This window comes from Halichoerus grypus, chromosome 6 (assembly GCF_964656455.1).
Source record: "Halichoerus grypus chromosome 6, mHalGry1.hap1.1, whole genome shotgun sequence".
Lineage (NCBI taxonomy): Eukaryota > Metazoa > Chordata > Mammalia > Carnivora > Phocidae > Halichoerus > Halichoerus grypus.
The window spans coordinates 110962288-110989968 of record NC_135717.1 but is presented as its reverse complement, the minus strand read 5'-3'; the positions used below and the strand labels follow the sequence as shown (position 1 = coordinate 110989968).

General features: G+C 36.8%; 2 protein-coding genes across 7 annotated transcripts in view; one reads left to right on the top strand and one right to left on the bottom strand.

Annotated features, from left to right (window-relative positions):
• Positions 1 to 132: 132 nt before the first annotated feature.
• IRAK4 (interleukin 1 receptor associated kinase 4) lies at positions 133 to 27253 on the bottom strand. 5 transcript variants are annotated; one of them, XM_078075903.1, is made up of 12 exons: positions 27110 to 27253; positions 18947 to 19116; positions 16493 to 16638; positions 15532 to 15714; positions 14671 to 14831; positions 13696 to 13760; positions 10701 to 10815; positions 10162 to 10271; positions 5730 to 5913; positions 4205 to 4267; positions 2989 to 3147; positions 133 to 1070 (listed from the first exon to the last, which is right to left on the bottom strand). In XM_078075903.1, the coding sequence occupies exons 2-12, from the start codon at positions 19105 to 19107 to the stop codon at positions 1041 to 1043; spliced, it is 1377 nt and encodes a 458-aa protein (XP_077932029.1). In that variant the 5' UTR covers positions 19108 to 19116; positions 27110 to 27253; the 3' UTR covers positions 133 to 1040. The 5 variants fall into 5 exon arrangements, with proteins under 5 accessions (XP_077932029.1, XP_035921522.1, XP_035921525.1 ...); XM_036065629.2 differs by having other exon boundaries at positions 133 to 2856; positions 27110 to 27251; XM_036065632.2 differs by lacking the exons at positions 18947 to 19116; positions 27110 to 27253 and adding an exon at positions 16254 to 16394 and having other exon boundaries at positions 133 to 2856; positions 16493 to 16613.
• A 93-nt stretch (positions 27254 to 27346) lies between these two features.
• Positions 27347 to 27681, top strand: part of PUS7L (pseudouridine synthase 7 like) — a 30848-nt gene continuing 30513 nt past the window's right edge. Inside the window, exon 1 of one of the 2 annotated variants that reach the window (XM_078075899.1) lies at positions 27347 to 27409. In XM_078075899.1, the coding sequence (XP_077932025.1) occupies positions 27405 to 27409 (5 nt within the window). In that variant the 5' untranslated portion in view covers positions 27347 to 27404. The remainder of the gene's footprint in view (positions 27410 to 27681) is intronic. The other variant, XM_078075901.1, reaches the window with a different exon arrangement.

Genomic DNA, 27681 nt, shown 5'->3' with positions numbered 1-27681 from the left:
ACAGTAATCTTAAATGTGCTCACCACACCAAAAAATCAAAAAAGGTAACTATGTGAGGTGATGGTTGTGTTAATTAGCTTGATTATCAAATCATTTCACAATGTATACATACAGCAAAACACACTGAACACCTGAAGTAAATATAATTTTAATTGTCAATTATACCACAATAAAGCTGGAAAAAAATAAAATACATACATACAGGCATAAATCATTGGATTTCACTTTGCAGATACTGTAGCTTTTGTAAATTGAAGATTTATGGCATCCCTGGGTTGAGCAGGTCTATCAGCACCATTTTTCCAACAGCATTTGATCACTTTGTGTCTCTGTGCCACATTTTGGTAATTCTTGCAATATTTCAAACTTTTAATTATTAGTATATTTGTTATGGTGATCCATGGTCAGTGGCCTTTGATGTTAAATGACTGTCATTGTTTTGGGGCACCAAGAACAGTGCCCATATAAGACAGGAACTTACCGATAAATGTGTGTGCTCTGACAGCTCTCCTGACCTACTGTTCCCCCCATCTCTCTCCTTCTCACACCTCCCTAATCTCTGAGACCCAACAATATTGAAGTTAGGCACATTAACAACCCTACAATGGCCTCTATTCAGGTGAAAGGAAGAGTCACACCTCTCTCACTTTAAATCAAAGGCTAGAAATGATTAAGTTTAGTGAGGAAGGCATGTCAAAAGCCGATATAAACCAAAAGCTAGGACTCTTGCACCAAATAATTAGCTAGGTTGTGAATGTAAATTAAAAGTTCTACTCTAGTGAACACATGACTGATAAGAAAGGGAAACAGTCTTATTTCTGATATGAAGAAAGTTGATTCCAACCCTCACAGATGACTTTGGGGGGTTTAAGACTTCAGTGGAGGAAGTGGAAGGAAAGACTTCAGTGGTGGAAAGAGCAAGAGAACTAGAAGTAGAAGTAGAGTCTTAAGTTGTGACTAAATTTCTGCAATCTCATGATAAAACTTCAACAAATGAGGAGTTGGGAAGAGTGGAGAAAGTGGTTTCTTGAGAATGGAATCTACTCCTGGTGAAGATGCTGTGAAGATTGCTGAAATGACAACAAAACATTTAGAATACTGCATAATTGATAAAGCAGTGGCAGGGTATGAGAGGATTGATTCCAATTTTGAAAAAAAGTTCTACTGTAGGTAAAATGCTATGAAGCAGCATTGCACGCTACAGAGAAATTGTGAAAGGAAGAGTCAATTGATGGGAAAAACTTCACTTAAGAAATTGCCACAGCCACCCCAGCCTTCAGCAACCACCACCTTCCCTGATCACTCAGCAGCCATCAACGTGGAGGCGAGACCCTTCACCAGCAAAAAGCTCCCTGCGAGCTCAGACCATAGTCAGCATTTTCTAGTAACAAAGTATCTTTAAATTAAGGTATGTACATTATTTTTTAGACATATGTTATTGCACAGTTAATAGACTATAGTATAGTGTAAACATAACTTTTATATGCATTGGCAAACCAAAAAATTTATTTGACTCACTTTATTGTGATACTCATTTTATTGTGGTGGTCTGGAACTGAACTGTACATATCTCAGGTATGCTTGTGTTCTGAAAGTGAATAAAAAGGACTACAGATAGCTGAGATCTATGGCCATTTTATATGGTTACAGAACCAGAAAGTGGATAGAGCAATAAATGCTTCAGAATGTCTTAAATTTCTCTTAATTATATGTTAGAAAAGTAAGGCAAATCATTTATTAAATGTTCCTATTACCTGCTTGGTTCCCATAGAACATATTGAGAGAAATTTAAAATAAAAAATTTTTCATTGGCTAGCGAGCAAAGCAGTGGGTCAGAAATATGGGAAGAAAAACAGTTGTTCTTTCTAGAAGAATTCTGTTTCTTGTGGTTATACAACCCAGGTCCCAGTTTTTTTATTGATGGCTAACAGCTGGAAGGTGGCTCTCAACCTAGAAGGCCACCCTTAAGTCTTAGCCAATGTGGCCTTCTTACAACATGGTAGCTTACTTCTTCAAGGCCCACGGGATCATCTCTCAGGCTTCTTGTAAGAACTCATCTTATTAGGGCAGGCCCACCTAGCACAGTCTCTCAGTTGATACTCAAAGTCAGCAGATTAGGGACTTTAACAACATCTGCAAAATTCCTTCAATTTTGCCATGTAACATAATCTAATATTGACCATATCATCATGGAAGTAACATCAGGGCATATTTGGTTAGTGGTGAATGATTGCTTAAAATAGCATACTGCGAACATGATCCTATAAACAAATGACTGTAATTGGATTGTATATAAATTTTAAATTTTATATCACTTTACATATTACAAAGTGCATGTACCTATGCTGCCTCATCTGATTTTCATGACTACCTGTCAGAGAAGCACAATAGATATTAGCCCAATGTTACCAGTGGAAAAAAACCAAGGCTTAAAGCTGTATAGGGCTTGCCCAAAGCTCTACAGCAAATTAGTAGTAGAACTGGGCTTTGGCCGAGGGTCTTTTCACCCTATGGTCCAGTCCTCTTTGTTGCTAATTCTATAGTTTTCAAACCGTGTTTGGTGAGGTTCCAAGGAAAGGTCTAAGGGATTACTCAACAACTGAGGGTTCTAACAAGCTAGGGCTTAGGGTCGATATCGTGGCTCTACTTTTGTTTGTTCTATATTTGTTGGTAGTTCTATACAAGCTTTAATACAGCCACTGCACTGCTCCATGCTGCCTTGTTAAAGGTAAAAAAGAATGTTTACAAAAAAAATTTAGTTTAAAAAATGGTTTAGATAGGTGTATACAAAAAAAATCAAGAGTCTATTCCAGTAAAATTTTAAGAAGCTGTCATGTCTTGCAGCAGCTGTTGAACCTTTCAAAAAGACAGAAAAAGAAAAACACAAAAAAACTGTATTAAGCAGTTGTTTTGAAATGTAAACTTAGAAAAAAAAGATGAACCCCACCTTCTTCACTTTTTAAATAAATATAAAAAATTAGTTAGTACCTTCTTAATGTCCGGTCTCTTATTTTTCTTTTCATGCAAGCATTCACTAGCAACAGAGTACATAGTTTCAATGGAAGTGGGATCAGTGTCATTCATCTTCGTATCAACATAGTCTTCAATCGTCTTCTCTTCATCTTCAATTTCTTCTTTAATATCTAGCTTTAAAACAAATGTTTTTTTTTTTAAAGATTTTATTTTATTTATTTGTCAGAAAGAGAGAGAGCAACAGAGCACAAGCAGGGGGAGCGGCAGGAAGAGGCAGAGGGAAAAGCAGGCTCCCTGCTGAGCAGAGAGCCTGACATGGGACTCGATCCCAGGACACTGGGATCATGACCTGAGCCGAAGGCAGATGCTTAACGACTGAGCCACCCAGGTGCCCCTTATTGTTTTTCTTAAGGCGAAAAATGGCACCAATCCTTGAGCAAATATATCATACCCTTTGACTTTCTCATCTCCATTCTACGGGAATAATCTATTATACATATATTATCTGAATTTGTCTCACTGGTTTGCCTCATTAGAACACATAGATTAGAATAAAGTCAGCATAGTTATTTAACTAGTTTTAAGAAAAACTTATTCATGATAGTAGGTATTTCTGAAATCTTTAGATTACAAAAGATTTCTGTAAATCTTTATTTTTACAGAAAGACCCTCCAAGTTCCTAAAATTTACTATACAGGAAAAAAAGGGCAAGGCATAATTTTCTTGTGGTTTTAGTACTCAGTTAGTCTATTTATATAATTGCCATTGAATGCCTAATAAAATACACAGGAAATGTTTTCTATCATAATTTTATAAATAAAATACTACATAAGGGAAATGGATAGAAAATTTTACTAGCAATTCCATTCTGATACAAATCTGAATGGAAGCCATATTGTTTTTCCTCTCTGAGCTGAAAAAGCTGTTAGTAATTACCCTGAAAGTAAGAAAATAAAAATAAACTGTAGAAGACCTAAAAAGTCATATAATTCTATTCTGGTTTTATCCAGAACATAGAATATATAAGTGACTTTTCCAAGCTTCACAAATAATTTGTGGCAGAGCTGAGATTAGAAATATGTGATGCTCTTTCCATATGCCACTTTGTAACTGCCAATGAAAAGATTGCCAATAGAAAAAGACATTGCTAGATGCCAAATTTACCCATATAAATTTAGATTATAAATGCAAAGAGAAAAGGACTGGAAAAAATAATAGATCTTTCAATTACCAATAACTGAGGCTCACGGTGTTCATCTACAGCTGGAAGTCCAGTTATTATTTCTAATAAAACCTATGAAGACAAAAAAAAGAAGTCCATTACTTCATCTAACACACAAGACAACACATGGAAAAAATATGGATCTTGATTATGAAATCTGATTAATCATTTCCACATATTGCATTATGCCTTTTAGGCATTAAAGCAGAAAGGACAGGGGCATCCGACTCTTGGTTTCAGCTCAGGTCATGATCTCGGGGTCCTGGGATAGAGCCCTGCGACGGGCTCCTCACTCAGCAGGGAGTCTGCTTGAGATTCTCTCTCTTTCCCTCTGCCACTCCCCCCGCTTGTGTGCTCTCTCTCTCTAAAATGAATAAATAAAATCTTTAAAAAAAAAAAAAGCAGAAAAGACATGAGTTGTGGTCATTTCTCACCACCACTCCTTCACAGAAATCTTGGGTTCCACCAATCCCCACAAGTAGTACTTTTCTATTAGCAACTTACTAAAACAATCAGTTCCACTCAATATGTGTTCTGGATAGTCCTTCTCCTGTCTTGCAGGGCATTCTTCACAAGAATAATTTTCTCTGGCTTTTAGAATATTATTTTCTAAACTTTAGGCATATCCTACAACTCTGTGCCTTAACTTAACAGTGCTGTGAAGTTAAATTTCCATACAGGAAACATATATGCAAAAATAAGATGAAGAAGAACCTGATTTCTCCAACCACTCCCACTCACTCCATCGTAAAAGTTATTCTGAACAGACCAGTAGATCAGAAAATGCCAAAGTGTATGTCTTTTTTTTTTTTTAATATTTATTTATTTGACAGAGACAGACACAGCGAGAGCAGGAACATAAGCAGGGGGAGTGGGACAGGGAGAAGCAGGCTTCCCGCCAAGCAGGGAGCCCGATGCAGGGCTCGATCCCAGGACCCTGGGATCATGACCTGAGCCAAAGGCAGATGCCTAACAACTGAGCCACCCAAGTGCCCCAATGTGTATGTCTTTTAAAAAATATGACATTAAATGTGTGCTGTATGACATGATTTGTTTTATGCACTAATTTTTTTTTTTTTAAGATTTTATTTATTTGTCAGAGAGAGAGAGAGCGTGCACACAAGCAGGGGGAGAACAGAGGGAGAAGCAGGCTCCCCGCTGAGCAGGGAGCCCAATGCGGAACTCAATCCCAGGACTCTGGGATCTTGACCTGAGCCAAAGACAGACGCTTAACTGACTGAGCTACCCAGGCATCTTTGTTTTATGCACTAATTTAATGTAACCTTCATACTAATTCATGAGGATAGTGTGGTAAAAAAGTCATTTCTTGCAGGAACTTCAGAAATCCATTTTAAAAAGTTCTACAAACTTGGAGAAGCTTTTATAACTTTATCATTTAACTAAGGGTTAAAGTAAACAATATGCACATTTACATAATAGAGCTAAGCAAGACAGGTATTTCAGAATATTCTACTTAAATTTCACAGTTATAGCCAGAATGATTATTTTTACTAATTATATATGTGAAACTTACCACACCAAAGCTGTAGATGTCAGATTTGGGTGTTATTTCTCCTCGTAAAGCCTCAGGTGCCATATAAGCTGTTGTTCCCACAATTCTGCTAGTCATGACTGTCTGGGCCAACTTCTCAGAAGCCCGTGCAAGCCCAAAGTCAGATATTTTGGCTGTAAAGTCTTCATCTAGTAAGATATTTGCACTGAAAAGAAAAAAATATTTTTCTTTTCAAGCAAGTCAAACAGTTAATATTTACATACATACAGAACATATGTACGTATTTACAGAGTATACCATTTTATAATACACATCAGAAAAGCCTGAAATTTGTATAAATAAATCTAGATTTCAGATTTTTTTAGGAGATTTTAGGAAAAATTTTAAGAGAATAAAAATGAAATAAAACTGTCCACATTAGTGAGAGATACTTTCATTATTTCATAAGTAATTTATCATAGGGGAAATTTCCCTCAGTCTCCTAAAGCACCATTCTTATTCCTTTCCTAATATTTCTCAACTCATTTAAAAACAAATTTCCAACCAAAGTATTTTAATTATTCATTTCTTTATTCTTCTTTCTAAGTTTTTTTTATTTTAATTCCAGTATAGTTCACATGCAGTTATGTTAGTTTCACGTGTTATTTTTTTTTTTTTACTATCTGAAATCTTTCAAAGAGGAAAGAACATGGTTAAAAGGTCTTTATTCATTCATTACATGCATTCACTCATACACGCATAGTTGCATTCAATAAAAAATTTTATCAAGAATCATTATGTATAATAGTATTTAAGCTCAGTCCTGCATGGAGGGGGGATTTTCAAATCTTGTCTGTGACAAAGGTACATAAATAATTTTTAAAAATCCAATAAATACTCCATAATGGTGATAGCAGATACAAAATCCTGAGAGAACAACCACATGGCTGGAAGAAATTCTAAGGAGAGGGTGAACAGTGTGCTTAGTCTTGAAGGATTGTTAGAAGGTGAGGGATAAATGAGGGGGAAAAAAGGCATTTCAGGCAAATGGAGCAACATGTACATAGTGATGAAAACATAAAAACATATGATCAATTTCAAGAAACTGGTGCCAATGAAACATGGAGAGAATATGAATTTGTTTCTGTGAGAGCAGGACGCCAGCAAAAGTTTTCATAGTAAGGAATTGGTGCTATTAGACTTGATTTTTTAAAAGATTTTTACTTACTTCTTTGAGAGAGAGCGTACAAGCAGGGGAAGGGGCAGAGGAAGAGGGAGAAGAAGACTCCCCACTGAGCAAGGAGCCTGACATGGGGCTCAATCCCAGGACTCTGGGATCATGACCTGAGCCAAAGGCAGATGCTTAACCCACTGAGCCGCCCAGGCACCCCTAGCCTTGATTTTTAAGAACATAACCTGGCAGTGTAGTAGTGAATAGATGAGAACTAGAACAGACTAGTTAAAGGCTGACCAGGAAAGCTTGTAATAAAGCAAATGAGAGATGGTGAGAGTCTGGATAAAGAAAGAACAGTGGAGGAAAAAAAAAGGAGCTGAGAATCTGAGGCACATTCAGTGAACTTTGTAATGAGTATGATAATGAGGAATGAGAAAGTCTTTAGCTTGGGAGACAGGATAAATAGTGACTTCATTTGATCAGAAAGGGAATACAGGAAGAAGACTTTGGTTTGGAAGAGAAAATGAATTTGATTTCTGACTTGTTAACTTAGAGGCTGCTGTGGGACAGCCAGGCAAGGTGTTTTTGGTCTGGAGATACTGAAAATATAGGATCAGAGGCTGATGATACAGATTTGAGTGTCACCCACACACAGATAGCAGGTGAAGTCAATATAATGTCAGCAAGAACACGTTGTGGGAAGAGAAGAAACAGGAGGTGAGAATAGGGGGAAATACACCAATACATAAGGGATGAGAGATTGTGCCTCCTCTCATCTATAGGCTGATCTCTTACTTGGACTCCTTCCTATGTTCTCAGGAACCCTACTCCATTAATTATCTCACTTCTCTATTTTATCATCTCCCTTTTCCCCTAGGCATAAAAACATGCTTTAGTCTCTGCCATCTTAAAAAAAGTTTCCTGAATGACACATCATTTCCAGCAATCACCCTTCACTATCTAAATGTCATAAAAGACTTGTCTACACTCACATTTCAGTTCTCTAGCTCCCAATCTCTCTTCAACTACATCCTGAATTGTGCCCAATTACTACGGGGAAGTAGGGCTTTGTAAAGATACCAATGATCTTCAGGGCACTAATCAAATGGTGATTTTCAGTCCTCATCCTGACCTCTAAAAAGCAACTGGCATTTGTGACTAGTTCCTCTTGGGAAATACTCTCTTTCCTTGTTTTCACAGATATCATACTCTCTAGGTTCTCATCTGACCTTTCTGTGCCTACTTTCTTAGATTCCTTTTTGAGATCATTCTCTTCTATTTGGCCATTAAGTCTTAAAGTTCCTCAGGACTAAATCTTGGGATCTTTTCCTAATTTCTATCTCTCCTTAAGAGAATACAATCATATAATAGGTCTTAAATTATCATCTATATGTAAGTAATACACAAGTTTATATCTTCAGCTCAGACTTTTTTCAGCTCCATATCTGTATATCACACTGCCTGTTTAACATCTCCACTTCTATATCTTTTTTTTTTTTTAAGATTTTATTTATTTATTTGACACAGAGAGAGAAAGCGAGAGCAGGAACACAAACAGGGGGAGCGGGAGAGGGAGAAGCAGGCTTCTCGCCGAGCAGGGAGCCCGATGTGGGGCTCGATCCCAGGACCCCGGGATCATGACCTGAGCCGAAGGCAGACGCTTAACGACTGAGCCACCCAGGCGCCCCTCCACTTCTATATCTTAAAAGAATCTTAAACACAACATGTACAAAAGAGAATTCACATCTTCATCCCTCAACCTTGTCCTCTTCCAGTGCTTTCTATATAAGTAAATCATGCCACAATCATCCCAGAATGCAATTCAGGAAGCTAGAAATCCAGGAGTCATTCCTGACATGTCCCTCTCCCTGACCCCTCTACAGCCAAGATATCAGCAAGTCCTCCCATCTTATTTTTTTTCAAGATTTTTAAAAATTTATTTGAGAGAAAGAGTGAGAGCGAGAGAGAACATGAGTGGGCGAGGGGCAGAGGGAGAGGGAGAAGCAGGCTCCCAGCGGAGCAGGGAGCCCAATTTGGGGCTCTATCTCAGGACCCTGGGATCATGACTTGAGCCGAAGGCAGGTGCTTAACCGACTGAGACACCCAGTCCTGCCATCTTAATCTCTCAAATCTGCTCACTTCTTTTGATATGAACTGCTACCACCAAGACTTCTGTGATAGCCTCCTAACTATCCCTTCTTAGAAACTGTTCTCTACACTCAAGTCAAAGTGATCTTCTCCAAACTTAAACATGATGCCACATCTCTACTTATAATTTTTCAATGGTATCTGATTACATTTATGATAAAACTAAAGTCCTTACCTTAGTCTACTAGATCCTACAGGGGTTAGCTCCAGGCTGACTTCTATAATTCTATCTTATATCAATCATTCCTTCAATTTCTACATTTCAGTTATACTGTATTCATTTCACTTCCTGTAATTCATCATGCTCTCATGTTCCCTCTCAACACTGGTCTTACAAATGTAGTCCCTTCTTTCTAGAATGTTCTTCTCCCTACCTTCTTTAGCTACCCTCTAATTGTGCCCACTTATTTCCTACTCATTCTTTGGATCTCTGCTAAAATATTACTTCCTCAGAGAACTCTTATTTATACTAATACTGTACATTAAATACTATATACTACTTACTAAAGTTCTATTATTAGTGATCATTTGATTGATGTCAAACACTACAAGTGCTAGTTTTGCTATTTTCTACTGTGCCTAGCATATAGTAGGTGCTCAATTAATACTTGTTATTTATGCAAGAAGAAAGAGAATTGAAATGCACCCATGGAGGATGAGAGTGATTCAGAAAATAGTGGTGATCCAGAAAACAATTTTTTTTTTTTAAGATTTTATTTATTTATTTGACAGAGAGAGACACAGCGAGAGAGGGAACACAAGCAGGGGGAATGGGAGAGGGAGAAGCAGTCTTCCCGCTGAGCAGGGAGCCTGATGTGGGGCTTGAACCCAGGACCCTGGGATCATGACCCGAGCCGAAGGCAGACGCTTAGTGACTGAGCCACCCAGGCGCCCCAAGAAAATAATTTTGACAAGGCAAAAGTAGTCAAGAAAAACAAAATGCCATGCTATTCAAAAAAAGATCATGTAGGATGAGTACTAAAAATAGGTCAGTGGGTTTGGAATAAAGGAGATTATTAGATGTCTTAATGAGAAGAGCTTTCATGCAGTGCTGTAAGTTAAAACATGCATATGAATATTGAATAGAAAGAGTGAGAGCAAGTCATTCTCTAAAGATGGTTTTCCCAAAACTTTTTTAAGAGTAGCATTTACCTTTTAATGTCTCTATGAATATGATGGTTTTCATGTAAAAAACTGATGCCATTAGCTGCACCTTGAGCAATCTTGCATCTCATGTGCCAAGGAAGTGGTGGAGTATCATCCTTATGAAGTAAGAAACCAACCCATTAAAAAAAAAGAGGATAAAAAAATTTATAGAAAATATATAACAGAACATTTTTCTAAGCAACTACTGAAAATGATATTATATCACCAAGAATTTAGGATTGCAATTTTTAAAAATTGTTCAAAAATAATCTCTAAATAAGATCAAGTCAGAGTCAGCATTTCTTATTTGACAACAAAAATATATAAGAGCACCTTCAAAGACTGGTCTTGACTGGTAATTTTGTATTTAAGATTATCACCTAATAGAATAGCAATCCCAGTTGTATACCTATCAACTGTATAATTTTCAAAGAGCAGGAAAAATAGTAAGATTAATATGGTTTAAATAATCTTGTCACAAAGTGAATATTAGTATTCCAACACATAAATAGAAAGCCGAACAATCTGATGAACAAATATCTTACCAAGCAAGACAGCCTGTCTAGCAATGAGCCATTGGGCATATAAACATATACTAAGCAGAGGTCATCTCCATCACTTGAGAAACCAAGCAGTTCTACTAAGTTCTCATGTTGACACCTACGACAAATAATTTTCCACTCAAAATTATTATGACACACACATATATTCAGCTATAGGTTGGAGGTTATTCAATTTAGAGCTTTAACAGAAAAAAAGAGCAAGAAAATAATGATATGCTGTCTATCATTATGATACATATGTTTATAACATATTTATTTATGTTTATTGTAACCATTTACAATTTTCTGCAAACAGTTCTTTCAGTCAATATTGATCAACATTAGAAGCAAATCCTTTTTCTATTTTATTTATTTAAGTAATCTCTACACCCAGTGTGGGGCTTGAACTCACAACCCTGAGGTCAAGAATCAAATGCTCTTCTAACTGAGCTAGGCGCCTCCTGTTTCTATTTTATAGTAAAAGCTTAATAACTTAGAACTTTGGAACTTGTGATAGTTTGGTTATCAGTTTGGGCTGATAAGTACCTTTGTGTAGCACAATTTTCAATGATAGTTTTACAGGCAAGATTTCAAGAAGTCTGTTGAAACTTGTATGCCAACCCTTTCAAGAATTTTCTAACACATCCAAAGCCCTGATTTATAGACATCTGATCTCTAACCACACCTAATTTACACATAGTTGATCTTTAATGATATCTTATTATTTATAACCTAATTTGAATTTCTTTATCTACTTGAAAGGAATAAAATTAAAGAGAGCTGAACTATAACAAAACCTTAGGTATCTATGGTACAGTAGAAAGAAAACTGGGCAAAGTCCTAAGTTTAAAATTCAGCTCTGCCAGCCCCTGGATATTCAACCTATAGGCCAAATTAACACTTAACAAGTTAACAACCTCAACTGAGCCTCAGCAAATTCACCCAATGTGGATAATAACCCCTACTACGTAACATGGATGCTGTGAGAATTGAATGAGCAAATACATGAGGGCCTAGAAATATACTTAGAACATGATATGTATTCCACCCAAGTGCTTACTCACCTTGTTGATTCAAAATCATCTAAAATTCTGGGATTTCATGATTTCAAATCAGACTTTAATTTGAAAACAGTCTATCCTCATAAATATTTTAAGAAGTGCAAATTAAAACAATAAGTACTCTATTGTCCATCAAACTGGCACATTTTAAAAACAAGTAGGTAACATTTGCTGAGTTTGTACGATGTAGAAGGCACTGCGGTAAATGATTTACCTGCTTTGTTTTATTTAATCTTCACAATAACTTAATGAAGTGAACACTATGATTATCCCATTTTATAGATGAGAAAACTAACAGACAGTTAAGAAACTTGGCCAGGGTCATTCTGCTAGTAAGGTCCAGAAATTGGTACTTATTAAGAAACAGAAATAATAGTCAATGGTGGTGAGGTAGTGAAATTTAAAATTATAATACATTGCTGATAGGAGTGTAAATTACCATAATTTATTTATAAAGCCATTTGGACATGTACTTGGAAAGTTTTTAAGAAGTTCATGCAATCTGAACCAGTGATTCTTCTAGGATTCTACCTGATAAAATAAGCAGAGTTGCATTTAAAGATTTATATACAATGAGATTTAAAGGAACTTTAATTTGTAATGTTGAAAATTAGAAACAAACCTAGTAGGGTACTGGTTAAATAAAATAGAATCATCATGTATGCTAAATAATTGATATACAATACTTTAAAATTAAAACTAATATACAATAACAAAATGTTTTAAAATTATTTTTAATGACATGGGAAAAATGCTACACACACATCATGAAGCAAGTACATCGAAATATTAGCTATGGCTCTCTCTGAGTGATATATTTAAGAGATGGTTTTTATTATTTTAAATATATATTCCTGTATTTCCTAGAATATCTGCTTTGAACAAGTTACTTTTAGGATTGCAGAGTGGGTATAAGGGTGGGGGGGAACAAAATCCCGAAAGAAAGAGGTTTTTGTTTTGTTTTGGTTTTTGTTTTTTTATCAGCGTGCATTATTTTTACTATGACTGAATTAATTCCAGTCTATTATTTCTTTCTTGGGGTTAAGCAATTACAATTGGTAATTTATAGCAATGGGTGTAATTGAGGTAAATTGGTACATCTCATTAGGATTCATATCAATAATGTTCTAAGGTGACAGATGTTGTGGTGAGCACTGAGTAATGCATAGAATTGTCGAATCGGCACGTTGTATACCTGAAACTAATATCACATTGTATGTCAATTACATTTCGGTACTAAAAAATAAATAAATTTTAAAAAAGGAAAACGAAAAAAGCTTAAGCTCTGGAATCAGATAGGTCTGGATATGAAAAGGAAATCTGATTTTTACCAGCTATGTGGCCTCAGGCAAGTTACATAATGTTTCTAAATCTCTTTGAAAAAAAAAAAAAAGGTAGGGGAGGTTATAAGAACCGTTATGAGGGTTAAATGAGACTAGACACATAAAATACACTGCACTACAATTATCAGAATAGATCCTGATTTGTTTCGCTTATCCTTCTTGACAACGCCCAGCAATTGTCAAGCGTACCGGGTCAATGTCTTCTAAGGATTCTGGCATATAACTTTTTTCCTGATTTAGGGTTGTTAACATATCTAAGGGCCTATTATTCTGTAATTTTTTTTGTATCTCTATAACTTATCTCTCATGAATATGGGAGCAGTAAACATGATAACGGAAGATAGCTGAAATCCTTTGGAACTTTGCTATGATATAGCACTTCTTAGAGTGCTGTTTAAGCTCCAGGCATGTGAGTATTTGTAGTCACAGACTTGGAGAGTCAAAATTCTTTCAATTCCTCTCATCTAAACCCTTTAGTTTAATTCTACATGTTTGGAAATATCACTAGTTCATGGCACACTCTGAGTGAGAAACCAGGTCCTCTACTCCTGGAGCTGCTCTTTTCTGCTCTACCACATTGCCAAATTAACTTACTTTGCCATAACTTTTATTTCTTGATCAAACTGCTGTTTCAGTTCTTCAGTACTAATGTCAACCATCTGAAAAAATAAAATAATATATAATATAATACAATACAATAACCTCAAAGATCCTAAAGCTAGAAGGAGGTGCAAAAGATGGCCTGGCTGATCTTGCTTTCTTTGAAACAGTAAAGGTATTATTCTCTCCATTTTATAGAATAACTGAGAACTAGAAATTTTAATGATTTGTTTAAAGTCCCCTGGCTAGTTAGTGGAAGGGAAAAAAACCTTATAAACCATATAACCATATGAACCTCACTGAGTTATTGTAGGAACAAAATGAAATAATATGAGAATTTACTGCATAAGCATTCTGAAGAAAAAATTTGCTGTAACAAAAAACATAAGCAAATTTGAAGGGAAAAAGACAAACAAAATCTACAAAAGTATTTGTAACATATATGACAACAGGCGACTATCTTTATCATATAAATATGTAATACATGGATGTTTCTAGAATATAATAACAGTTATAACAAATTGAGTACATGGTGAACACTCTAGAAGAATGGGAATGAAGGACTTAGACAAGAATTTTTTTCAATCTTTTTTCTTATTATATATTTTTTAAATGAGAAAAGTAACATAAGAAAGTTATTTTTACAAAATTTTCTTAGTATCTTCCCATTTTCATCTTGATTATGCATGAAGCAGTATGTAGAACAGGGCTTTTCAACTTCATTTTGTGAATCTTCTGAAATTATATGTATACTCATATGTGTATGTCCATAACTACATTTTTGTAGGGATAGGATCCATAGCTTTCAACAAATTTTTAAGTGTTAAAAGCTACCAGCTTAGAATGATGTTTAAAGAAAACATACACTGAAATAATGTATTTCCTAAAGATTAATTTAAAACTTATGATACAGCACACGAGGAAGCAACTTTTCCTTTAATTCTTTTTACTCCTAAACATATAACTTACCGCTGCAAGTTTCTTCACTGCTACAGTTTTGTTGTTCACATAGCCTTTATATACAACTCCAAATCCTCCCTCTCCCATCTTGTTGCCACCGAGAGAAATGGGTCTTTCATCAAAGTTATTGGTGACATTCTTCAATTCATAAAATGAAAAACTGTGAAAACCTATAATGTCAATAAAATAAGGAAAAAAGTACTTTGATAAAAAATATATTGGCTTTAATAACCTTAATATTTTCTCAACTTGATTATTTCATATATACACAAATGTTTACAACTTTGGATTAGGCATGATAGGAGAGAGTACAGCTATCTTTTAAAATGAAAATTTAAGCTTCATCTTGAGAATTCTGCCTGGTGATCCTCCACCCAAAACTCTAGTCACTTATTTTCTTTAAAAAATGACCTTTTCAAGTTATGTAAATAGTTACACATTATGTCATACTTCTGTGGTTGTTTGTACATCCTATTGCTTGTACTCACTGATAACACACTGACTAATACAATGGAGATGGTGCTTAATAAGTCAGGAGAGAAAAAAGAAAACCCACAGAAGAGCTATGGCCAGAGTGCCTGGGTGGCTCAGTTGGTTAAGTGTCTGCCTTCGGCTCAAGTCATGATCCCAGGGTCCTGGGACTGAGTCCCACATTGGGCTCCCTGCTCAGCGGGGAGCCTACTTCTCACTCTCTTTCTGTCCCTCCCCAGCTTGTGCGTGTGCACGCTCTCTCTCTCAAATAAATAACATCTTTAAAAAAAAAAAAAGAGCTATGGCCAGTGTTCACAAGAAAAAGGGGAGATTTATTTCAAAGCGGCGATGGTCTTAATGACAAATCCACTAGCAGAAAGCACTGCAAATATTACTTACGTGTATCGCTATCTTCTAAACTTGTATTTTCTGGACTTGAGGAGTCAGGTGGCATATAGTTTTGTTCAAGATTCTGCACAGGTAACACAAATGTCCTGTCTTTACCATATAGAGGCATCTGTTTCTGCTGAACCGTTACAGCTTCTTTAGAAGGTAGCATATTAACTGTTTTGGGAACAGCATCTGCCAAATGAAGTAAGATATAAGTTGTCCTTCCATAAGAAAAAGTGTTTATGAAAAAGTTAAACTAGGAACTCAGTTCATTTGATATCATCCCCGTTTCCACAGGTTTAACCTCCTTTTCTCACAGCACACACAAGAAGCTACCTAGTAAGAATTTTTAAGTAAGATGAGTAGAGAGGGTAAGGCGGTGTTTTCAAAAAGTCTATGAGCCACTACATCGGAAGCACTGAAGTGTTTGTTTAAAAACATCGGCCTTAACCCAAGTCAAGAATTCTGATAACAAGGTCTGGAATAGAGCCAGGAAATCTGCACACAGAATAGTGAGAACTGCTGGTGTAAGTGGCATCAAAGGGAAAAAATAAGGTTATGAGGAAGGCATCTAACAGTGACCCAACAGAATACAATGTAAGGAAATCACGATCACAGATCCCATCGGGGTGGGAGTTGAAGGTGAAAAAAAAGCAAGAGTTCAAAAAAAAACCCCAAACCCGCCAAAACTAACTTCCGTCCTTCTAAACTTCCTATTGGCACAAAACTACCTGACTTGAATGGTGGGCTCAGACCCGATCACGAAGCCTCCACGTCCTTAGCAGCAAGTCCGCAATGCCTTATGTCTGGGGTGCTTGTATGAGTCGGGGAGGGTGGAAAGAATGAAAAGCAGTCTCAAATGTAAGGCTCATCTACCAGGAGAAAAAAGTAAGAGTAAGGAGACATGTTCCTATTTCTGCCACTTGCCTATCCACCCTAATCGCTGATGCCCTAATCACACTCTGTTTACCTGGTAGCAAAAGACTTGCTGGGGCAAAAAACTCATTTTGAATCAAAAGATCCACAAGATCACCAACTGTGCAATTTGTGGTGCCCCAGTCAAACAGTAATTCACAAGTGGGACTTTTTCCAGTTTGAAGTAATGCTTCAAATCTCCTTAAAAGCAAGTGACAAAAAAACCAAAATTAGTAATGTAATAGACTTCACATGAAAATAGGAATTATTCCCCCATGCCCCTGCCTCGCCCACAGCACCTCCTATGTATTAAAGGAAAGGGGCAGCAGGAGAACCAGCAAGAATTACTGAGAACCGGGAAGATAGGCAGAAGGGAAAAAGATGCTGAAGGCGATGATACTGTCAGTTAACATAAACTGAATACTTACTGAGTATCTGCTTGGGGGCCACAGGATGCACCCACATGAATTCATTTAATTTTCAAAGATACTATGAATATAATACTGATTTATTAATGAGAAAACCAGGTGTGGAGAGGTAAAGTAACCAGCCCATAGCCACACAGCCAAAACACTGTATTTAAATTGAGATCCAAATTCAGATCTCACTTGACATAAGGGTGTGCTCTCAACCTACTAAGCTATATTACTTCCCTACCTGACTTAGTAACTCTGCTAGCCATATGATTTTTAATAAATCATTCTGCTTAATGAAACAGAATACCATATATAAACCTGGGGAATTATTCCTTTGATCTTAATTATATTTCAATTACATTAAAGGAAAAACAGATCAGTTTTTCATTTCTTTGAAAATTAGTTTGAAAAATAACATTTAAAAACTTAACAATTTTTTCTGGTTTGCCCCCAAATTTTTTATGTTGAAAAATTTCAAACTTACAGGAAAGTTGTAAGAATAATACCATGAACAACTGTTTCCCCTTCACCTAGATACACCAACTGGCCAGTGGATAACACTTCGCCATGCTTGTGTTCTTGCCCTCTCCCTCTACCTCTCCCTGTGTGTATGTGCGTGCGTGTGTGCACACATTTTAGAGTATAAGCCAAACACTCTGTAGAATGTCTCACAGTCTAGATTTGTCTGGCTACCTTCTCATGATTAAATTCAGGTTAAAAATGTTTGTTAAGAACACTACCTGGGTGACAACGTGTTCTTCCCATTGTATCACATCCAGAGCCACATAATGCAGTCTGTGCCATTATCGGTGACCCCAAGTTTGATTACTTGGTTATGGAGGTGTACTTCAGATTTTTTCTTTATAAAAGTACCTTTACCCTTCATAATTCATAAGTAACCTGTGGATAATACTTCGAAATCTTGTGCATATCTTGTTCATCGACAACTTTTTATCTTGTGGTTTTAGCAACATTGATGAGTCTTACATGCATCAATTACTCATTGGTGATTGTAAATTGGTAACTTTTTATAAATCTTTCAATAATTATTTGCTGCCATTATTCTGTAGAGAAGAGCTTTTTCTCCTCACCACTGCCTCAACTATCCTCCTAAAGTTTTTAATAGTAACACCAATAAACTATTTTTAAAGGCCGTTTTTCAAGGTTTAAACTTAAGCTGCTTCTTTTATTTTTTTAAAAGATTTTATTTATTTATTTGTCAGAGAGAGAGAGAGAACAAGCAGGGGGAGCGGCAGGCAGAGGGAGAAGCAGGCTCCCTGCTAAGCGAGGAGCCCAGTGCAGGACTCGGATCATGACCCAAGCTGAAGGCAGATGCCTAACAGACTGAGCCACCCAGGCATTCCTAAACTTTAGCTTCTCTCAAGTAATTTAAGATGTTTATCCTTCATATGAGGAAACATTTCCTGGAAGGACTAATATGGGAGTTAAGGCTTTGGGATCTTTATCAGGTTAATGCTAAAAATCACAAATTAATGTCTTTTCCTCTTGCTTCCAAAACAGATTTTGGGCTGAAATCACTGACAAAAATAAAATTGTACTCACATTTTATAGTAAATCAAGCAGAGATAAATAGAGACAAAGAATGAGATTATCTGAAGATAGTGTTGTAAAATCCTGGCTAAGAACTAAGAATTCAGTTCATATATGTGTACATTTACAGGCAACTTTAAAATGTCATTTTGAAGAATTCTCAAAGTACACTGTTAAGGTGAAGTAGAGATTCACACACTTAGAATTTTACTAGAGATTCTTATAATACCCTTATGTTCAATCTGGATGTGACAAGTGTGAGTCAGAGGGAACTTTCTCAGTTTGCTAAACAGAAAACTAGAGTAAAAGTGGGAATCTTGATTCTAATCCAAAAACTTGTTTGCAAAATCACAACACTAGCCTAGCTGACATAATGGAGAATGAAGCAAAAACTGCAAAAACAGAAAAAAAGAGGTTACTTATTACCATTATTTCCCTTGGAGTTTTATTTTCTGAATTGCAACATTAGATGGTATTTATATCTATTTATCATTCTAATTGTGATGTAAGAATTTAAAGAGAAAAAGATTTTTATACATTACCTTATGTGAAATTGATTGTATCTATCATCACCAGATGGTTTTTTAATAGCTACTGCTAACTTCTTCCATCCTTCTTGAGGATCAATAAAATCTGACAGCTTCCTAATTAGTCCAACACTGAGGCAGCGCACATATGTTGAAGATGTTATGGGTTTGTTCATCTTCTATTCCTAAAATATGGAAAATTCTCACTAAAATTTCATGGTAGTTTTAGCGATGACATCTGTAAGCTTATAAATCACATTTTGCTACAATATATGAAATGTTGTTAACTGATTACACCATAATAAAGGAACACTCCAAAGTCAACTCATTGATATCCTAAGAAGAAATTAAAATTGTGGTTTATTTGCCTAATTGTCCTTTGGTCTTACTTTCTTTCTCCACCTATAATTATCAACAACAAATTGAATTATTTTTCTGACATTTCTTAAGTGTAATTTACACAAAGAAGCGAAAAATTCACTTTTTCAGAAAAATTCCTGAAAATTCAGAAAATATTCAGGAATCAATTCTATTCATAAAAGATTTGTTTTTCAATTTAAAATATTTTTCTCAATCAGTATTTATGTACTACTAAACATTGGCAAACACTCTTTGGTAGAAGTAAAAAAAAAAAAGTTTGAGTGGCATTAAAAGATATGGTAAATAACCAACTTTTCCTATAACGTGCTTCATGTTATTTGAGTCCAACAGACCTGTCTGATCGTAATTCATTCCCTACTAAGCCAAACTCTGTGGTTCACCACTTTAACTACACTCTAGAGAAAACCTTTATTTCCTCAGTCCCCTCTTTCTTTTGCCACTCCACCCTGGAGAGCGACAGCCAGGGATACATTTCAATTTTACTTGTACACCAGCACTGCTGAATATAGCTATAGAGAATTAGCTGAGAAGACTGGTATGAACAAAAATTTATGGGGATCCCCTTTCCATGGGGCCTTCAACACTGCTGTGAGTCCTGTTACTTGTCTTCACTCATTGTCCTCAGTGACTATTTCATGCCTCGACCTCTCTCCGTGTGGTTTTATTTAAACTCCATGCCTCTCATTTTCAGCAAGTGGCAACCTTTCCTTCTAATTAATCAAGACAAAGAGATTCAGATATTCTTATGTCAATTATTCTCCTTCTTCACTCTATATTTTTATCTTTAAAATGTAATATAATTAATTTTTGGAGTAAAGAATATATTCATGTGGTACAAAATTCAGAAGCTATAAAAGAGTAAAAAACAAAACATCTCCCTATATCGTAGGCCTCCATATCTGTATTCTCTTCTCTTTGGCCTTCTTTGACCACCACATCTAAGTAGGTTTATCTGCCCTCAACCTAATTATCTTTCATCACTGCACAATGTAATTGTAATCATGTATTTATTTTCTTGTTTACTATCTGCCTCCCCCCATTAGACTGTAAGCTCCATGAGTCCAATTCATTTGCTAATAGATAACTACTGACTAGCAAGTTGTATATATTGCTGGTAAGAGTTAGGAATGAATGAATTTGTTGTCGAGTACCATGCTTGGTGAGTCATATATTCCACTTAGTCCTTAAAGTGATGAAGGCAATTTTAACATCTTTACTTCACAAAGGTAGTACATGAGAGAGTTGGACTTGAACTCATATCTGACTCCAAAATTCATTCCATATGTCCCTGCTTGTATAACTCAATGCATTGTTCAAGTCACTCTCTTTTCTATAAAAACAAGACATTTCTTTTCATTTATTCATATATTCAAAAAACATGTATGTCAGGCTTTGTACTAAGTGATGGGAGCTACAGAAAGGAGAAAAAAATCTTTGTTTTCAACCTCCTCAGTCCAGCAAGGGATACAAACAATTACAGTGAGTGATAAATGTTCCAAGAGGTGTGTGTAGGGTGTGGAGGCCCAGAGAAGCATGGAGCCAAGGCAGCCTGAAGGAAATACATCAAGACAGATCTGGGTGGGGAGGGAGATTAGAAGGATGAGTGAAAAGGAATGAAGATCAACCTAAAAGGAAATTCCAGGCAGTAGGAATAGCAGGGAGAACATGGATGAGGCTCAGGCAAGGAGTTTGCTATGGCTGGAGCATAGGAGACATGTTCTTAAGTAGTAAGAGATGAGGCTGGAGAGGTAGACAGGGCCTAATCATCACGCGCCTCATATGCTAAGACAAGGACTTTAAGCTTTATACTAAAAGTTGTAGGGAAGCCATTTCAGGACTTTAAAGATTTTATTTATTAATTTGAGAGAGAGAATGTACTTGAGCAAGGAGAGGGGCAGAGGGAAAGAACCTCAAGCAGACTCCACGCTGAGCTTGAAGCCTAACGTGGGGCTCAATCTCATGATCCTGAGATTATGACCTGAGCTGAAATCAAGAATCGGATGCTTAACTGACTGAGCCACCCAGGTGCCCCAATTTCAGGATTTTAAAGAAAGGTGTTATGTCATCTTATTTGCTTAAGTGGATTCCTCTGGATAAAAAAATTGAAGGGATGTATATTGAGACAAGGAGATCCATTTGAAAACTTTCCAATAATCTATGTGAGCAGAAATGAAAGCCTGAAAAAAGTCGAGGAATAGAGAAAAATAAAGATTCAAGGATTTAGAGGTCAAATAAAAATCATTTAATGAAAAATCAGATATTAAAGGGAAAGGAGAGTGAGGAAAACCAAGAAGTTGATTCTTGGCTTTTTGGCTTAGGCAGTTAGATGATAGAGGAAATGAAGTGTTCGTGGTCATGTTAAATGGTAAATATCTACCTCTGGCACCATGTAGGGGAGTTGGCACTAAGTAGCTGGATATATGGTCTGAAGCATGGGAGAAAGGTTTAGGTAAAGAATACTTACTATGTGAGCATTCTTACATATTCATAAGTGAATCGTTGGTTGAAGCAACAAGTAAATATGAGGTTGCCTATTAGGAACATATAGATTGTGAAGAAATGAAGGGAAAGAAGAACCTTTAAAAAGTATTGATAAGCCATGGAGGTAAGGAGAAAACTAGGACAATAGCATATCAGAGATTTCTAGAGCAGGGGATAGGTTGGTATAAAAGACCCAGAGAGGTCCAATAAATACTCATGGGTGTGTTAGATTTGGAAACTGGGTGACTTAAGAAGAGTTTTAATGCAGCAGTGAATGAATGGTAAAAATGTATTTTCCAAGAAATCTGGCTTTGAAGGGAAGGAGAGAGAAACAGAGAGAGAGGGAGAGAGGGAGAGAGGGAGAAGGCATCAGTTCTCAAATTTGGTCTCAATACCCTTTACACTGTTAAAAATTTCTGTGGAATCCAAAAAAGTTTGTTTATGTTAGTTGTATCTACCAACAATTACCTTATTAGAAATTGACACTGAAAAATTTAAAAATTACTTATTTATTAACTGATCAAAAATAACAAATGTACTACATGTTAGCATACATAATATATTTTGATAAAAATAACTACATTTTCCAAAATAAAAAGAAGAGTGACATTATTTTACAGTTTTGTTAATCACTTTAATATTCAACTTAATAGAAGACAGCTGGATTCTCATATCTGCTTTTGCATTTACTCTGCTGCAATATATTGATTTGGTTGACATATATGAAGAAAATACATAGAGTTGGAAACAGAATTTTAATAGCCTTTTCACAAAGTAGTAGACATTTCTCTTTGACACGATAGTGAAACTTGATAAAAGATAATTTCCTAACAGGTGCAATGTGGAATCTGAAACCGTATCAGTGAACTTTGTTTCATTAAAATCCACTGTACTCTGACTGAATCTTTTACCCATAAGTGATTTGGACTCTATGAACCTCTTGAAAGAGACTTGGGAACCCCAACCACACCGTGAAAACTGCTGGCTTAAGATTTAAGAGTTAAGCTTGGCTGAAGATACAAAAGGGATAGTGAACAGAGCATAGGTAAAGACGTCAGCCTTGAAAAGAAGGAAACTTTTTCTTCCAAATCTAGAAAGGGGTTTGGATACAGACATATTTGAAGGGAGAGGGAGAATTCCCACACAATGTTATTTTCTTGGTGAAGCAGGAGGTGAGGTCATCTAGGGCTAGGTAAAAGAATTGCCCAATCACTTTGAGGGTCAGGGCAAATGCCTATGATTTCTTCAAGCTCAGTGCAAAATGCACTATTGGCTCTCCCTGATAGTCATACCTTTTGCTCCAACCTGTCACCATTCTTCTAGTATAACAATTATCATATTTTATTGTTTGTGTGTCTGCCTTCTCTTCTAGATGGTGTGCTCTCCTAAGCAGAGACCCAACCAAACTGGGCTTTAGCAGCTACTCAAAATATTTCTGTTGAGTGTGAGAAAGACTGATTTTTTTTTTTTAATTAAGAAATTATATCTGCCTGTAGATTTTGCAATTGCTCCATTCACATTATTTTCCTTTATTTACTTAGATTTCCCTCCATTGTAAGAAGTACAATGTGATTGACAAAACTAGTAAAAGTAGGACTGCTTGGTAATCCTAAAGGCTAGAGCTAAAATACAAGAAATTGAGAATAAAAAGTCTATCTTAGGACCAGGGATAAATTCTGTAGCTCTCCTATAACCAGATTTCTAGGAGAGGTGATGGCATAGGGATACCAAAACTAGGAAAGCCTTCTGACAACTCCTCTCTCTATGTATGCCTATAAGTAATAAATCTCAGAATTTAAAATTTTACTTTAAACATACGTTCATATCACACCACACACACATTTGGAAGAACATATACTAAAACATTAACTGTGAATACCTCTTGATGGTGATTTTTATGTTGGTTTTGTTTTCACTTGCTTTTCTGCATTTTCAATAATAAAAATAAATTATTGTACAGAAAAAATTAAAAAGTATCACTTCTTTCGAAGAACCATGAGAGACGATGGACTCTGAAAAACAAACTGAGGGTTCTAGAGGGGAGGGGGGTGGGAGGATGGGTTAGCCTGGTGATGGGTATTGAGGAGGGCACGTTCTGCATGGAGCACTGGGTGTTATGCACAAACAATGAATCATGGAACACTATATCTAAAACTAATGATGTAATGTATGGGGATTAACATAACAATAAAAAAAATTAAAAAAAAAATTTTGTACTTCTAAGATAACCAGTCATCTTCATTGTCTACTAATACTTCACTGCTTTATGAAGAAATAACTTGGAAAGGTTTTTTAATTAATAAAAATGGTATAATAAGGAATAGAAAGATGCTCTGTTATTGAACACTTTTAATTTAATGTTATTTTTCAATATTTTTAAACAAATTTAATAAACATTTCCTCAACCAATCTGTAAAAAAAAAAAAAAAAAACTATCACTTCTTTCAAAGTGTTCAAGAATTCACTGTGCTTAGGATTAAGAGAAGTAGAAAAAGATATATTGCTTACAAGTAAATAAATACATATCTTCATAACTTTTCTCATGCCATTAATTCTCATGGTAACCATTCATATTTTCAAACAAGACAACTCGGACAAGAACACGAGGTAAGATGACAATTGAGAAATATACTAAAATGAATGTTTCCTTATGGAATACTTCTCACTTATATGGATGTTCTCAAACAAAGTATTGTGCCCCAAATAGGAAATAAAAATTTTTTGTCAAATGAATTAATGAAGTTTTAAGACGGTGCTTCATCAGCACTCTTATCAGTGAAAGAGAGGATAGAGGGGAGGAAGAAGATGGACTTTGAGGTTGCATGGGCCTGGGTTCTAATGTACCTCTTCCACAAACCACTTGTGACCAGACTTAATAATTGAATTTCTACGGACCTTGGTTTCTTCATCTGAAAAACAGAGATGGTAATACCTAAGACTTGCTGTAAGATTTTAAACCAACAAATGCAAAGGGCCTATCAATAATTAGGTGATTTTTAAAAATGTTGCAATAATTATTTTATGGCAGAAGTTATTTTTATATAACTTTTTTTTTTTAAAGAAAAGAAATGTGCAGAGTTGTATTTAAGCTCAGTTTTCAGAAAAGTGGTAAGGGGCTACTGACAGAGTAGAAATAAGAGGTCTGAGAATATAGCTAAGCTTTTCAGGTAGTGGCAGTCTTATTTTATTAAGCATAGTATATTTAATATATTTATTATTATAAATAATAATAATAAATACATTAATACTCCCTAAAATACATTATTCACTCCCATGCTTTCTTAAGCAAAATATGCTAGATATCCATTAGTCTTTATTTTTGGACAACTCAACACCTGCATTAGGAGCAAAAGCTGGTGATACCCTCTGGACCTATTAAATTATATAGGGTTGCCCTTCTCAAACTGGGATATGTGCTGGTATGCCATATATTAAACATAACATAATTCTCAAGCATGGATTTAATTCAATGGGAAGTAATTTAAAATGCTTTGGCTATATTAAAAATATATATAATATTTGGATGTATTAAAAAACATAAAAAACATTGTTTTTCAATATTCTAAAATATTGAATACTGAAATAAAGCAAATATTTACTAAGTGTATACTTTGTGCTGGATATTGATCCAAGTTCCTGGAGATAGAGCATTAGGAAAATAAGAAAAACATAACTGAACTCATAGACCTTATATTCTAATAGGGGAAGACAGGCAATAAGCAAATAAACTCTATACTAGGCTAGATGGTGCCAAGTGGAGTGGACAAAAATCAACAGAGAAGGAGTTTCACTTTAAAACAGGGTAGTCAGAGTAGGCCTCAATAAGAAAGTGCCATGTGATTAAAGGTCTCAAGAATTGGGGAAGTCAGACACTGGGATATCTGTGGGAGAAGTTTTGGGGTAAAAGGAATACTGAAAATATAAAGGTCTGAAGTGGGCTCACTGAGAACAGCAGGGAGATAGTAAGTCTGGAGAGGAAGGAGCAGGAAAGTAGCAGATTAGGAGAGCAGTAAGGCACCAGGTCTCCTAAAGCTTTATAGCTTTTGTATTGATTTTGTTTATCCTCTGAGTGAGAAGACAGTGGAGGCTTTGAGAATGGGAGAGATATGCTCTATATTCATGTCTTAAAAGGACACTGGGGCTGCTGCTGAGAGTAAAGGATATCAGAGTAAGAGCAGAGAAACAGGAGAGACCAATTGGCGGAGTACACCAACAATCCAGAGGGGAGGTGCTGGTGGCTTGGACCAGAGTGGTAGCAGGGAAGGTGCAGTTTTAGGATGCTGGATATTTTCCGAAGTAGAGCAAACAGAATCCCATGTGCTGATATGAAGGGTGAGGAGATTGCACCAAGGTTTTTGGCCTGAACGTTTCTCGACATTTACTTAGATGGAGAAGACTGCGGATGGAGCAGGTTTGGCCCGCAAGATCAGGCGCTTGGACTGGAGAGGTAGAAAGCAAACTTCAAATGAATGTTCAACACGACAGCATAAAAGAAATACGAACTTTCTGACAGATGTCTTCAAGGATTACCCCTAGACAGGGAAAATGCAGACTTTAATATTCTCTACTCTTAGGGCTCCTTGGGCAGATAGATTTTTCAGGCAGTAATAGAGCTCCTGGTTCCCATTCCAAATAGCTAAAATGCTTTCTCGCTTTCTCAGGGTCTGCTTTTTATCCCTCTGTTTTCTCTCTTGCTCCAGGCAAGATGAATGATGGAAGTATAAAGTATAAAAAGGTATACTTTTTACCTTTTTACTTTATACTTTATACTGTATAAAAGTATACAGGTATACTTTTCCCATCTGATAAGGTACTTACCTGATCCTTCCACCCCTCTCCACTTTCTAATTTCCTGGAAGCTTGGAAGCCAGAGTGACAAGCTAATTAGAATCTTGCGGAGGCCCAGAATGCCTTCCACGCGACGAGCATCTCTGCCCAGAGCTGGCCTTACTTCCTGGTTCTCAGGAAAAGAGATTCATTTCGTAAACCGGGTCCCGCAACACATCGCCTGGGAGTTGAGAAACCTGACGCGAGGTCGGACTGAGCCACAGAAGGACTTGGTGACGCCTCTCCAAGCCCCAGCTTCCTCCTCAGGTCCTATTAACTTTTTGATCCTCGGGAACCCACCCAAGTCTTTACGCTGCAGCAAGCTATGCCCACACAACCTACTTCCTCTGTAACTTTTCTCACTTTGAAGATAGAAGGCGATTTTCCTTCCGAAATCGTCCTTCAACAACCCTGGGGCACAGGGATGGAGACCGGAGCGCAGACCTTGGACGACCTGGGAAGAAGACGCGCACCGCGGGAATTCCTTACCTGCCCAGTAGCCGGGCGCCAGGACTGCCCGGGCACCGCCCAGCTGAGCCGGCTGCGGAGGAACCCAGGTTCGGAAGAGCACCAGAGCGGGGTGGGCCCAACCTATTAGGCCCCGCCCCGCCCCTCCTCTTTGAGCTTCCAGGCGGCTCTGCAGCGTGAGAAATCCCAGGTCTCGCCTAAGATTCTTCTTTAAGCGAGAGCCTGCCCCTTTAAGTACGCCGCTGTCGGAGGCTAAGTATTTTAGGACTTCCGGACATGCGCACAGCATTGTGCCCAGGAATTCCTTAACCTGGACATGAGGTAGACCGGGTCGAACTTCTTGCAAGATGCGGGGCTTCTGTGGGGGGCAATGATGAGATTAGCTTTGGGACCCCGGCTTTTTGCCCGCAAGAGGAAGGGGACATGGGCTACTATCGGCGTTGGGACAGGCGGGGGTAGTGGAGGGAGAAGAAGCAGGTGGAGCCACTGGCTGTGCTAGGGGTACTTCTGATGCACCAGAAGGCAACCCCGCCAGAGACTTTAGTTCTGAGAATTGGTGACAGAAAGCAAATAGGAGTGACTGCAGCTGAGCG

Coding starts and splice junctions, on each gene's coding strand:
- IRAK4 (XM_036065629.2), bottom strand. CDS start 19,107: ATGAACAAACCCATAACATCTTCAACATATGTGCGCTGCCTCAGTGTT. Junction 10,816..13,695: donor GAAATAAAAGTTATGGCAAA/GTAAGTTAATTT, acceptor TATTTGTCGTAG/GTGTCAACATGAGAACTTAG. Junction 4,268..5,729: donor ACATCTACAGCTTTGGTGTG/GTAAGTTTCACA, acceptor TTGTCTTCATAG/GTTTTATTAGAAATAATAAC.